This window comes from Pleurodeles waltl, chromosome 6 (assembly GCF_031143425.1).
Source record: "Pleurodeles waltl isolate 20211129_DDA chromosome 6, aPleWal1.hap1.20221129, whole genome shotgun sequence".
NCBI lineage: Eukaryota > Metazoa > Chordata > Amphibia > Caudata > Salamandridae > Pleurodeles > Pleurodeles waltl.
In genome coordinates, this window is record NC_090445.1 from 580,419,676 (window position 1) to 580,434,887 (window position 15,212).

General features: G+C 45.9%; 1 protein-coding gene across 1 annotated transcript in view; it reads left to right on the plus strand.

Moving 5' to 3' along the window:
- Positions 1-15,212, plus strand: part of SMPD2 (sphingomyelin phosphodiesterase 2) — a 136,641-nt gene that overhangs the window by 61,376 nt on the left and 60,053 nt on the right. The window contains exon 6 of the mRNA XM_069238775.1: positions 5,770-5,859. Coding sequence (XP_069094876.1) covers positions 5,770-5,859 — 90 coding nt within the window. The remainder of the gene's footprint in view (positions 1-5,769; positions 5,860-15,212) is intronic.

Consider the following 15,212-nt stretch of genomic DNA (forward strand, 5'->3'; position numbering starts at 1 on the left):
CTGCACCATGACCTGCCGACGCCACAAGGAGTCGCATTGCCCCGCTTCGTACTGTGACCCTGGTCTCCCCGATGCTGTCCACGGACAACTTCACTGAGCCGCTGCTCGCACCGTGACCTGTGGGACCTGCACTCAGGCATCGCCTACTCACACCGCAGCCTGGGCATCCCCGACGCCGCCGCTCCTGCTGACACCGGCGCCGCTCTCTGCATCATGGCCTGTGGACACTGCTCGTGAGGTACACGAAGCACCATCCCATCCCGCACCGCAGCCCCGGTCCACCGACGCCAGCACCATCGACTCCTGTGTCGTCACCAGGCATCCTGCCTGCACCGTGGCCTGTGGACACCGCTCATGAGGGTCATGAAGCACTGTTCCGCCCGCACCGCTGGCTTGAGCCTACTGACGACAACGCTTCAGCAACGACGATGCCGCTGCCTGCACCGTGACCTGTGAACACGGCACGTTCCACTGCCCCACTTCACACCCCAGCCCTGGTCTCACCAACGCCGCTGGACGCCATCACTGAGCTGCTGCCTGCACCATGACATGTGGGCACCGTGCGTTGCATTGTCCCGCTTTGAACCGCAGCCCTGATGCCATCCACGCCAACGCACCTGACTTCATCAGCCTGGAGTTCGATCTGCAACGTGTGTGACCTCAAGCACCCGACGACTCCTGCACCGACTCCGGAGCCGACACCGCGACGTCGCTCTCCGGAGCTCCCCACGAGGATCACAACGCCCTGCAAATCCAAGGTACTGTTTGTGGGTCTTCCCGACACCGTAGCTGGCCTGGAACGCCACGGCCAGCCTGAACTGTTGGTTTTGCTGATCATGACGCTGTGATAGCCCCAGGTGGAGCTATTGACTTCAAGGAACTGCATTTTTGAGTAAATCTTGCAGAATTCATATTTTTATTACTGTATGTTGGATTTTTATCGTATTTAGTCTTGTTTTATATAGATAAATATTGGCTATTTTTCTAAAACTGGTGTGGTGTCCTTTTGTAGTGTTTTCACTTATTACTGTGTGTTATGTGCAAATGCTTTACACATTGCTTCTGAGATAAGTCTGACTGCTTGGGCCAAGCTGCCAAGGGGGTGAGCAGGGGTTATCTGAGCGGGTATCTCCCTTATCCTGACTAGAGTGAGGGTCCCTACTCGGACACGGTGAAAACCAACTGCCAACTAGAGACCCCATTTCTAATAAGTGCATTGGCATAGAAAGGGGTGGTTTAGAGCAGAATGGCATAGAGTGCAGTGGCATAGAGTAAAGTGGTGCAGAGTAGACTAGAGTGGCCTAGACCGGCGCAGTATTGAGTGCACTGGCTTAGCTTGCAGTGAAGTGCATTGGCATAGAGTGCAGTGGCATAGAGTAGATTGTTTAGGAGTAGAGTGACATGGCATAGACAGAAGTAGTGCAGGGTAGAGTGCACTGGCATAGAGTAGTGCTCTAGAGCACAGTTGCACACAGCGCAGAGTGAAGTGGCGCAGTGGATTTTTTCTTAAAGTGAAGTGGCGCAGAGTACAGTGGTTCAGGGTAGAGTGTTGTGGTGCGGAGTAGAGGACAGTGACAGAGAATAGTGGCGTAGAGTGTAGTGAAATAGAGTCCAGTGTTGCAGAGTAGAGTGGCATAGAGTGGAGTGGCCTAGACTGGAGTGGTGTAGAGTGCAGTGGTACATAGTAGAGTAGGGTAGAGTGCACTGGCAGAGAGTACAGTGATTTAGAGTAGAGAAGCGTACAGCAAAGTGGTGTGGAGTGCAGTGTCAGAGTGAAGTGGTGCACAGTAGACTAGAGTGGCATAGAGTGCAGTAGAATGGCTTAGATAAGTGCACAGTAGAGTGCAGTGACAGAGTAGAATTGTGCAGAGTAGAGTGGCATAGAGTTCAGTGGTGGAGAGTGCAGTGTTGCAGAGTAGAGTATTGTAGACTGCAGTGGTGTAGAGTAGAGTGCATTGATGTACAATGGAGTGCCTAGAGTGGTGCCTAGTAAAGTGATGTAGAGTGCAATGGTGTAGTGTGTTTTGGGTCAAGTAGTGTAGAGTCCGTTGGCGTTGAACACAGTGGTTTAGAATACAGTGTCGTGGAGTGGCGCAGGGTAGGTTGCAGTGGAGTGGCATAGAGTAGAATAGAAGAGTGTAGAGTAGATTGTTGCAGAGTAGAGTGCAGTGTCATATAGTGCAGTGGTGTACAGTAGATTAGGGTTACTTAGAGTGGATTGGCTTAGAGTGCAGTGGCATAGAGTGGAGTGATGCAGAGTAGAGAGGCGTAAAGTGTAGTGATGTACAGTGTATTGGTGGAGAGTGCAGTGCTATAGAGTACAGTGAAGAGTGGCATAGAGTTCAGTGGCAGAGTGTGCAGTGTTGCAGAGTACAGTGCAGTGGAGTGGTGCAGGGAAGAGTGCAGTGGCGTAGAGTACAGTGGTGCAGAATAGACTTAGAGTTCAGTGATGTATAGTATAGTGTCATAGAGTGCATTGGCATGGTGTGCAGTGCCATAGAGTGGTAGATAGCAGTGGCATAGAGTAGAGTGGAGCAGAGTAGAACAGAGTGGGGTAGAGTGGAGTGACGTATAGTGCTGTGGCATGGATTTTGCACAGAAGAATATTGTAGCACTGAGTGCAGATGTATAGTAGATTGTTTCAGTGGAGTGGTGCATGGTAAATTACAGTGGTGTAGAGTGGCATAAAGTGCAGAGTAGTGTAGAGTGGCGTAGGGTGGATTGGCATAGAGTGGAGTGGTACAGAGTAGAGTGCATTGGCATAGAGTGCAGTGTTACAGAGTAGAGTAGCACAGAGTGGAATGGTGTAGAGTGCAGTGGCGAAGAGTACAGTGATGCATAAGAGAGTAGTGTGGGGTAGAGTACACTGGCATAGAGTAGAGTGGTGTAGAGCAGATAAGCATTGAGTGAAGTTGCATAGAGTGGAGTGGTGCAGAGTAGAGTGCAGTGACGCAGTGTGGAGTGGCATAGTGTTGAATGGTACAGAGTAGAGTGAAATGGGGTAAAGTGAAGTATGTATGGTGTGATAGCTGTAGGAAAGTAGGATCTTTCTGATATGGTTACCCCCTCTTTTTGCCTGGTGTCAGTGTGTCTTGACTGTAGTATACTGGGAACGTGCTAACCAGGACCCCAGTGTCAGTGTCCTCTCCCCTAAATTTGGATAGTAAGTACGTCTTACATCCTACAATTGGCATACTGGTGTATCCCAGTAAGTCCCTAGTATATGGTACTTAAGTAGCCAGGGCATTGGTACACCGGGGGTCCCCCATGGACTGCTGCATGAATTATGCCACCCACTGGAGTCCATGCAAACTGTGTCTACAGGCCTGCCATTGCAGCCTGTGTGAAATGGTCCATGCCCCTTTTGCCCCAGATATAAGATTTACCTTATATTGTGATCACTGCACTTTGACCTTGTACCTGTGAGTCACTCCTAAGGTAGGCCCTTCAGCCCAAGGGCAGGGTCCATGGTTCAAAATGTGAGGGTACCCCTGCATGAACAGAGGTACCCCAACAAACCCCAAACTCCATTTCATTTTCTAGGCTTTGTAAGTGCGGGGAAGCCATTTTAAGGAATATAGTGGACACTGGTGATCACGAGATGTCCACCTACATTCCTGCTTCACCGAACATAGTCATGTTTGGTATCAGACATATTGTTATCATGCAACTACACCGATTGTAGCATTAGTTGCCTGATACAGTGTACTTTGGGGGTTCCTCAGAGGATTCCCTATTTCTGCCTGTGCAACCTTGCAAGGTCGGCGTGCAAGCCAGTGCTGCGGCCGACCCCAGAGATGTTCTGCCCTCCTGCTGCTGAGCTTAACTTGGGCATGGGAAGGCAGCACAAAGGATTTCCTTTAGAGGAGAGATGTTACCGCCTTTCCACTGCACTAAGGTTAATAAACCTTTACACCCTTTTTAAAAGCTCTTTTGAGCTTTTTACAGATTCTGGTACTTTCTTTTTTTAAATAATTTTCCTTAGTTGTAAATATTACTTGTGGTATTCTGTGCGTGCTTGCTTGAGATATAGTAGTAAATCTGGTGAATGTTTTGTGCACAAGGCTGCTTTTAAGGTGGTGGCAAACCATTTGTAATTTTGCAAGGTGATTTGTAAATCATAGGTTTATGCACTGTCTGTTCTTGTATTTTAAGAGGGACACGTGGTTCTACAGTCAGAATAATGCTGTCTTCCAGGGTGCTGGAAGACCTGGTTTGCACGGAGTTGGGGATTGTTGTAGGAGTTATCTTTCAATGTGATTTGAAAGTGCTTGAGAGGATTTTTTTTTCGATGGCATCAATGTATAGTAGTTTTGCATGTCGGGCTGGTAACGGGGAGTGGGGTGTTGGATGGTGAGTGGGGAGATAGTGATTCACACATAGTAATACTTTAAGGGTGATGTATGAGATTTAAAGGCCATGTTGAAGTATTGTGTCAAGGCAGTTGCCCTTTTTGTGCGATGGTAATTGGGAGGCTGTATATGCATTTGAAGATTTTCAGGATCTTATAAATTCCTTTGAGGAGATGGTGGTACTATCCTCAAACGTGATTAATGTTCAGCTATGAGGAGTGAGTGAAGGTGAAGAATGTATGTGTCATGAGGGGTGGAGAAGAAGTCTATGAAGTTGTTGGCTGGACAAGTGTGTGGCAGTAGGCAACTCTCTTGAGATTAACAGTGCTGGAAAGTGTGACTGCACCCCACGGTCTCACCGCTTTCATTCTGTGCCACTGTGAGGCCTGTTAGGAAGTACCTTTCTATGAACAACTGCATTCATGTGCCCTTTTAGTGCAAGTAAGAGTGCCGGGTAGAAACACAAGGGGCTCCAGAGCACCTACCAGTGAAGAGAGCAATCCAGACCTCTGTGGTGAAGGGGAAGTCTGTTGTTTGTTATGAGGTTGTGTATAGATCTTGGACATATTTCAACTGCTGACCAAGCATTATTGTACAATAATTCCAGGGGGCAACATTTTTGCTTTGAAGGCTCGGACTGTATGTTCATCGTTTGCTTTTCCTGGGATATTGATGATTTTTAGCATTTGACTCAGTTTAGTATTGTCTGTTGTTTGCTTTGCATGCCTTTTTAATTGTTTAAAAGTATTTGGTGGAAACATTCTTATCCACATCATTTGTTGCATTTGGTAGGAACTTCTCGCTCATCACTAGCCTTTTTAAGGCCAATTTGGCCCAAAGAGGTGTCACCATGTTTCTATTGTCTTTGGCACCAACCTGAACCTGCTGTAATATCACTGTTGTGTCTTCTAATGGAATGTGGTAGTGCATGTGTGCTTTTGTCATTTTTTCAATAGTGCAATCACTTGTTTCTATGTTAGTTGACCTTCTACATAAACAACAGTTTTTTTTTTTTTTACCTGACTTAGTTTGTACTTCCTTCCCTGAAAACGTTAAAGGGTAATTTTCCATCCATTCCTGTCTCCATTCGCTGCCTCACATGTTTCTCACTCTTAGTTCCACTCATCCTTCATTTCCTTCACCTCTCATCTCCATTCGTCTTGTCCTTTTCCCTTCATTTTCTTCTTTACATCTTCTTTATTACCCTACCCATCTCTGTTTTTGCCCATCCCTTTTCCTCGTGAGCCTTCTCTCCTTATGTCTCTCCTGTTCCCTTCCCCTTATATTTCTCCATCTTACTTTTCTCTTCCTTCGTTGCTGCCCCCTCCTTTTCTTTTGCTCACATACCCTCAATACGATTCTTCCATGTTTGCCTTTCTCTCACACTGATATTTCCTTTTCTCTTCCTCCTCTGTAGATCCAACATGGTGACTGGTTCTGTGGTAAATCGGTTGGACTGGTCTCTCTGCGCATCAGTGGAGTTCTCTGCAATGTCTATGTGACACATGTGAGTTGCCTCATGGCCTAGCTGCACAGAAAGAGCGAGGAGAGTGTCCAGTGGGTGAGCCCAGACAGAATCCGCCAAGGACAGTAATTCGGGTCACTGCCATTTATTACAACTAAAAGCATGCAAGGCTACTTTTTGAGAAAGAAACATATGTTCGATGGCATCTGTCGCTGTAGATACGCATGTTTTGCAATAGCTCGCCATCTGGTGTTGGGCCGGAGTGTTACAAGTTATTTTTCTTCGAAGAAGTCTTTCGAGTCACGGGACAGAGTGACTCCTCCTTTTGTCTCCATTGCGCATGGGCGTCGACTCCATCTTCGATTGTTTTTTTTCCGCCATCGGGTTCAGACGTGTTCCTGTCGCTCCGAGTTTCGGAACGGAAAGATAGCTAATTTCGGAAGATTTTCGTCGGTATTGTTGCGTTCGGGATCGGCGTAGTTAGATTCAACACCGCATCGAAGATCGAAGAGCTCCGGTGCCCTTCGGGGTAGTTTTTCGATCCCCCGTCGGGGCCTGGTCGGCCCGACCGCGTGCTGAAGAACGCCGATGGAACGGACCCCGTTCTGTTTCTGCCCCAAATGCCACAATAAATACCCCTATACAGACCAACACTTGGTCTGTAACCTGTGCCTGTCACCTGAGCACAGCGAAGACACCTGCGAGGCCTGTCGTGCGTTCCGGTCCCGAAAAACTCTCCGAGACCGTCGAGCCAGAAGACTTCAGATGGCGTCCGCGCCGACAGCCCACCGGGAGTTCGAGGAACACAAGAAGAGGAGGGATCCTTTTCGATCCAAGAATCGGACTCCGAAGGATTCGACGATACACAAACCGTGAGTAAGACGTCGAAAACCACACAGAGGAAGATTTACAAGGCCCAGGGGACGCCACTGCCATCAGGCCATGGCTCCACCCATAAATTCGGTGACCGACCGTCGGCACCGAAAAAGGCCCAAACAGTGCCGAGATCGTCCGACTCCGGTCGAGACACCGGCACGCAGCCTTCTCGGGACCGAGAAAGTGCTGGAGACAAGCCTCGACACCGAGATGCCGGTGTGGACACGGCTCGACGCCGAGACAGCGGCACCGAAGAAGATCGACGCCGAGAGGTTTCGGACCCGAAAAAGAAAAAAGTCACCTCGGAGCCGAAAAAACACGCAGACAGGGTTTCGGTCCCGAAACAAACAAGCGACCCAGCTTCAGGCTCTTATACAGAAGAGCACTCGCTAACCTCCCAAATGCAAAAGCATAGGTTTGAGGAAGAGCTACAATCAACTGATGTGGACCATACGCAAAAGCGTATTTTCATACAGCAGGGGACAGGAAAAATAAGCACCCTTCCCCCCATTAGAAGAAAGAGAAGGTTGGAGTTCCAAACTGAACAGACACCACAACCAAAAGTGGTGAAAAGAGTTACCCCACCACCCTCTCCTCCGCCCGTGATTAACGTCTCACCAGCACAAACTCCATCACACTCCCCAGCTCACACCACCATAAGCCACGGTGACCAATATCAAGACGCATGGGACCTATACGACGCCCCAGTGTCAGATAACAGTCCGGAGGCATACCCTACGAAGCCATCTCCACCAGAGGACAGCACCGCGTATTCTCAAGTGGTGGCTAGAGCAGCACAATTTCACAACGTAAGCCTCCACTCAGAACAGGTCGAGGATGATTTTTTATTCAACACACTCTCCTCCACCCACAGCTCATACCAAAGCCTGCCTATGCTCCCTGGTATGCTCCGGCACGCAAAAGAAATCTTTAAGGAGCCGGTCAAAAGTAGGGCAATCACACCAAGGGTGGAAAAAAAGTATAAGGCGCCTCCTACAGACCCGGTTTTTATCACTACACAGCTGCCACCAGACTCTGTCGTTGTAGGAGCAGCTAGGAAAAGGGCCAACTCCCACACATCTGGAGATGCACCACCCCCAGATAAAGAAAGCCGCAAGTTCGATGCAGCTGGTAAGAGAGTCGCAGCACAAGCTGCAAACCAGTGGCGCATCGCAAACTCCCAGGCACTACTTGCGCGCTATGACAGAGCCCACTGGGACGAGATGCAACATCTCATTGAACACCTGCCCAAGGACTTACAAAATAGGGCAAAACAAGTGGTTGAGGAGGGACAGACCATTTCCAACAACCAGATCCGCTCCTCCATGGACGCTGCAGATACAGCTGCACGGACAATTAATACATCTGTAACTATCAGAAGGCATGCATGGCTCCGAACGTCTGGATTTAAACCAGAGATTCAACAAGCAGTTCTCAATATGCCTTTTAACGAAAAAGAACTGTTCGGTCCAGAAGTGGACACAGCGATTGAGAAACTCAAAAAAGATACGGACACTGCCAAAGCCATGGGCGCACTCTACTCCCCGCAGAGCAGAGGGAATTACAGCACATTCCGTAAAACACCCTTTAGAGGGGGGTTTCGGGGTCAGAGCACACAAGCCAGCACCTCACAAGCAACACCGTCCAGTTACCAGGGACAGTATAGAGGAGGTTTTCGGGGACAATATAGAGGAGGGCAATTCCCTAGGAATAGTAATAGAGGAAGATTTCAGAGCCCCAAAACCCCTACTACTAAACAGTGACTCACATGTCACTCACCCCCTCCACACAACACCAGTGGGGGGAAGAATAAGTTATTATTACAAAGCATGGGAGGAAATCACTACAGACACTTGGGTTCTAGCAATTATCCAACATGGTTATTGCATAGAATTTCTACAATTCCCTCCAAACATACCACCAAAAGCACAAAATTTGACAACACACCATTCCAATCTCCTGGAGATAGAAGTGCAGGCACTATTGCAAAAGAATGCAATCGAATTAGTGCCAAACACACAAATAAACACAGGAGTTTACTCACTGTACTTTCTGATACCAAAGAAGGACAAAACGCTGAGACCAATCCTAGACCTCAGAGTAGTGAACACTTTCATCAAATCAGATCACTTTCACATGGTCACACTACAAGAAGTATTGCCATTGCTAAAACTACACGACTACATGGCAACTTTAGACCTCAAGGATGCTTATTTCCATATACCAATACACCCATCGCACAGGAAATACCTAAGGTTTGTATTCAAGGGAATACATTACCAATTCAAGGTACTGCCTTTCGGATTAACAACCGCACCAAGAGTCTTTACCAAATTTCTAGCGGTAGTCGCTGCACACATAAGAAGGCAGCAAATACATGTGTTCCCATATCTAGACGACTGGCTAATCAAGGCCCATTCGTTAATAGAGTGCTCAAATCACACAAATCATATCATACAAACCCTCTTCAAACTAGGGTTCACCGTCAATTTCACAAAATCCAAAATTCTGCCGCGCAAGGTACAACAATACCTGGGAGCCATAATAGACACATCAAAAGGAGTAGCCACTCCAAGTCCACAAAGAATTCAAAATTTCAACACCATCATACAACGCATGTATCCAACACAAAGGATACAAGCAAAGATGGTACTACAACTCCTAGGCATGATGTCTTCATGCATAGCCATTGTCCCAAACGCAAGACTGCACATGAGGCCCTTACAACAGTGCCTAGCATCACAATGGTCACAAGCACAGGGTCACCTTCTAGATCTGGTGTTAATAGACCGCCAAACTTACCTCTCGCTTCTGTGGTGGAACAACATAAATTTAAACAAACGGCGGCCTTTCCAAGACCCAGTGCCACAATACGTAATAACAACAGATGCTTCCATGACAGGGTGGGGAGCACACCTCGATCAACACAGCATACAAGGACAATGGAACGTACATCAAACAAAACTGCATATAAATCACCTAGAACTTCTAGCAGTTTTTCAAGCACTAAAAGCTTCCCAACCAATAATAGTTCACAAATACATTCTCGTCAAAACAGACAACATGACAACAATGTATTATCTAAACAAGCAAGGGGGGACGCACTCCACGCAGTTAAGCCTGCTAGCACAACAGATTTGGCGTTGGGCAATTCACAACCAAATTCGCCTAATAGCACAATTTATACCAGGGATCCAAAATCAACTCGCAGACAATCTCTCTCGAGATCACCAACAGGTCCACGAATGGGAAATTCACCCCCAAATTCTGAACACTTATTTCAAACTCTGGGGAACACCTCAGATAGACTTGTTTGCGACAAAGGAGAACGCAAAATGCCAAAACTTCGCATCCAGGTACCCACACAAACAGTCCCAAGGCAATGCCCTATGGATGAACTGGTCAGGGATATTTGCTTACGCTTTTCCTCCTCTCCCTCTCCTTCCTTACCTGGTAAACAAACTCAGTCAAAACAAGCTCAAACTCATATTAATAGCACCAACTTGGGCAAGGCAACCCTGGTACACAACGCTGCTAGACTTATCAGTAGTACCCTGCATCAAATTGCCCAACAGGCCAGATCTGTTGACACAACACAACCAAAAGATCAGACACCCAGATCCAGCATCGCTGAATCTAGCAATCTGGCTCCTGAAATCCTAGAATTCGGGCACTTACAACTTACCCAAGAATGTATGGAAGTCATAAAACAAGCCAGAAGGCCATCCACCAGGCACTGCTATGCAAGTAAATGGAAGAGGTTTGTTTGCTACTGCCATATTAATCAAATACAACCATTACACACAACTCCAGAACATGTAGTGGGTTACTTGCTTCACTTACAAAAATCTAACCTGGCTTTCTCTTCCATTAAAATACACCTTGCAGCAATATCTGCATACCTGCAGACTACCTATTCAACTTCCCTATATAAGATACCAGTCATTAAAGCATTCATGGAGGGCCTTAGGAGAATTATACCACCAAGAACACCACCTGTTCATTCATGGAACCTAAATGTTGTCCTAACTAGACTTATGGGTCCACCTTTTGAACCCATGCACTCCTGCGAAATACAGTTCCTAACCTGGAAGGTGGCATTTCTCATCGCCATTACTTCCCTAAGAAGAGTAAGCGAGATTCAGGCGTTTACAATACAGGAACCTTTTATACAACTACACAAGAATAAGGTCGTCCTAAGGACCAATCCTAAATTTTTGCCAAAGGTTATTTCACCGTTCCATCTAAATCAAACAGTGGAACTTCCAGTGTTCTTTCCACAGCCAGATACCGTAGCTGAAAGGGCACTACATACATTAGATGTCAAAAGAGCATTGATGTATTACATTGACAGAACAAAAAACAGCAGAAAGACTAAACAACTATTTATTGCATTTCAGAAACCTCATGCAGGAAACCCAATATCAAAACAAGGTATAGCCAGATGGATAGTTAAATGCATCCAAATCTGCTACCTTAAAGCTAAACGACAGCTGCCCATTACACCAAGGGCACACTCAACCAGAAAGAAAGGTGCTACCATGGCCTTTCTAGGAAACATCCCAATGCAAGAAATATGTAAGGCAGCCACATGGTTTACGCCTCACACATTCACCAAGCACTACTGTGTAGACGTGTTATCCGCACAACAAGCCACAGTAGGTCAAGCCGTATTAAGAACATTATTTCAGACTACTTCCACTCCTACAGGCTGATCCACCGCTTTTGGGGAGATAACTGCTTACTAGTCTATGCAAAACATGCGTATCTGCAGCGACAGATGCCATCGAACTGAAAATGTCACTTACCCAGTGTACATCTGTTTGTGGCATCAGTCGCAGTAGATTCGCATGTGCCCACCCGCCTCCCCGGGAGCCTGTAGCAGTTTGGAAGTTACCTTCAACTATTTATATATGTATCATCTCAACCTTAAATAGGTGCATACTTAGTCACTCCATTGCATGGGCACTATTACTACAATTCAACTCCTACCTCACCCTCTGCGGGGAAAAACAATCGAAGATGGAGTCGACGCCCATGCGCAATGGAGACAAAAGGAGGAGTCACTCGGTCCTGTGACTCGAAAGACTTCTTCGAAGAAAAACAACTTGTAACACTCCGGCCCAACACCAGATGGCGAGCTATTGCAAAACATGCGAATCTACTGCGACTGATGCCACGAACAGATGTACACTGGGTAAGTGACATTTTCATTATGCCCTTTAGAGCAGGGGTTCCCCGTGGCTTCAGAAATCTGTATTTGTACATAACACAGCATAGTTTATATGTGGTAAGTCGTTCCCCTGTCCTGATCAGATCGTCCCAAATCCAGTATCTTCTGATCAGTCAATCTCCTAACAGGTTAGAGGGACCAGCCAAATCGTCTTCCAGTACTAGTTATACAAAAAAAGAAAAGACAGAGAAATTCTATGTAAAAGGTTTTTCCCTTATTTTAATCGGGGATTTTGCTGGTGGAAAACTGACTAGAGGATATGCCACACTCAAAATGTGTATGAGGCCCCACAAATCTTGTTGCATTGGTATGTTTTTAAAATGTCAAGTCTTTTTCCCCCACAGATGTTCCTATTGGGACGACTCATGATGGTCAAATGTCTCTTCATCGAGATTCCAGCCCTGTTTGACCTTTATCAATAGATCACAAGAGTTTTAATCTAAAATGCGTCGATCTTTTTGGGGACAATTTTGCGTGTGGGCTGTAGTGCCGCTGTGTTATGCTAACTACCTGGTGTATCCTAACCTGAGAACCAAAATTAATAATGCCACTCACATAAAAAATTAGTTAATTTTGATCAGTCATCTGTGATATCATTTAATGACTCCATCAGATATTAGTCAGCTAATTTCAGTGAAAATTACTGCAAACATAGTGAAGTGTATTCCTCAGGACATAGGATATGTCAAAAATTGATCGTCTCATTAAAAATTATAACTATGTCTAGTCAAAGTCGTATGCCTTTTGCGCTACAGTTTGTTTTACCTTGTGAAAACTGTAGACAGGGTTGTGAACATTAATACTGGAGGGAGGATGGTGGCAGTAAAACAACCCAAGCAGAAAACACAAGTAGAATGTGCAAGACCCCGTTGCTTAAACCAGTCACCAAATTTTGTCGTTTTGCAGAACTATGAGCAGATCAGTGGAATATCTTTGGAATGGTTTGTGCTGTTTTGCCTTTGCCTAGAGTGGACTCCTTGAAGAAGCCAGTCCACAGCAGTCACCATTATGTGTTCTCCCTCCATACCTTCCTATAATGCATGGCAGTCATGGCTTGTGTCACCATGATAATAGCCAAAGCAGGGCACGCAACACTAGATCGTCTTCCTTAACCAAGACAGGATCCTCCTTTCACGCAATGATGTTAGGGTCTTGTACCACTCCCTTCAACCTCTGACCTGATTATTGAAGAAGTAGTTTACAACCATGTCACTATTCAAGCTAAAAGCGTTCACGGTGAAGTAGAAAAAGATACATCATATTATAGTCTCAGAGTAAGCAATTACTGCTTTTAACCCGGGCACATAAAAAATATTACCTCTCTCCTATACCCGGTGCACGGGTTATGCTTTCTGCCTTGTACCTCCGTAAAACCATTATGAAACTAGAGCTTGTAAGAGATGTCCTTCTTCCAGCGGGACCTAGAAGAAACATTTTGAATATAATGTACATATATTTTTTGTTCAAGGGAGTGACATCCCGTCATTAAAACTTGAATTGGACTTCTACATCTATACATCCTTTCCTTCCTGGAGGCCCTCGTCTATTCAACCCTGCTCTTTTTGTTAGAGAGCAGTGCGTGACTTTGTTATAAAAAATTAAAAAAATCTATTTGAGTTTTATAATCCGAACTTGAAAAAACAAACATTGACATTACATCAAACAATGTAATAACCGGAGGTGCATAGTATTCCGTAATGACATACAATCTTGGTGACTGGTACAAGGATGGACTCAATATCGAACTTCACACTAAAATCACTTTTGGGTCTTTTGAAAGTACAGGTAAATGTGTTCGTGTGAGCTCACCGCTGCTAGTACCACCCAACCTCTGACCGTTCCTTCACCGCCAGGGCAGAGAGTGAGTTAATTATTTCCCCCTACCGTGCTATGTCATGTGCTGCCGCCTTATCTCTTCTGACGTATTTTAGTCGTTTTGATGACAGTGAATTGCCGTTCTTCGCTTACTCGGTGCTAAACCCAGGGTGATAACTTATGAGACATCCTACCTTGCTTGGTTGTGGGGATGTTACTGGCTATCAGCTGAACCTGAGCACATTTGGTTTCCCATTCCGGAGTTCAATTTCACTTTGTTGTCTAACTTTCAGGGAGGGGTTTCGACCTGTATCTGAAGGGCTTTATACAAGCGCAATGTCGGTTCCCCCCAGTCCCGTCTCCAACAACACTTGAAGTATAGCTGATACATGAGGTATCGCTAGGAAGTTGGTTCATATTCTCTAACATTATTGGTCTGTTTTGCAAATTGAAAGAATTGTCCACAATGAACCACCAAAGTGTCACTTGCTTCCCCGAATGTAATGAATTCCTCACTTGGTATAGGTAGCCAATCCCAACACATCCTCCATTGTGACATGGGCATGTTTAATGTCATGTTGCGGAAAGGTTTCTACCACCATATTGGCAACGACCTTGAAAAAGGAGGATGTTTTTGGGTACATTTTGTACTCCAGCCCATCGGGATGCCACCATTTGCTCCATGTGCGGAGAATGTGATTGTTGGTTCATTCCTTGCATCAAGCACACAGTAAACTAAGTTTATTTGTTTTGGTCTAGCCTTATTGGTTCTTTAGTGTTTGACCGGTTTGGCCCTTTTAATGGGGTACTTTTTGTATTTGTATGGGATTATTTATTAAACAATTTTTTTTAGAGATTCCTTTATTAAGGCTGATCAGTGGAGTGTCTGAGTGTCTGTGAAAGTGTTGTTTGGTGGACAATTCTTCTTCCCCCCAGGGGTTACTTTTTTATCACTTCAACATTATGAGGACAGTGGCCTCATTCATAGTATTCGGCAGCTCACCCAGCCTTCGGGATTCCTCATGAACTTCCAACAGTTGTCTACTAACTGTTTCCGAATCAGTCTCCTAGAATACCTGTCTGATCTGTTGAGTTCTGGTGGGGGAAGGTCCAGCAGGAGGCCAAGCACCCTCTCTGACGGCAGAGACGTTCGAGCATACGCCAATGCTGAATATTGTGATGCGGTCTGATTTGGCTGTTTAGGACACCACGTTAGTGTCATCCAGCTTTCCTAATGATAATATAATGGGGAGAGGCCTCTCTCGTTTAAGTAACCATGCTAACATTTTACCTGATCTGTCGCCCTCAATATGCAATTTTTGTCTGTAGGGTGTACGGCTGAATTTATCTACTGTATCCTAGTTTTCACCATGTCTGTGTTTTGCATCAAAAAGGGAATTAGTCCCAAGATGGTAAATCGCATGTGAACCTGGATCTGAGTAATCTCCCTCTCCACCTGTATTAAGTTATG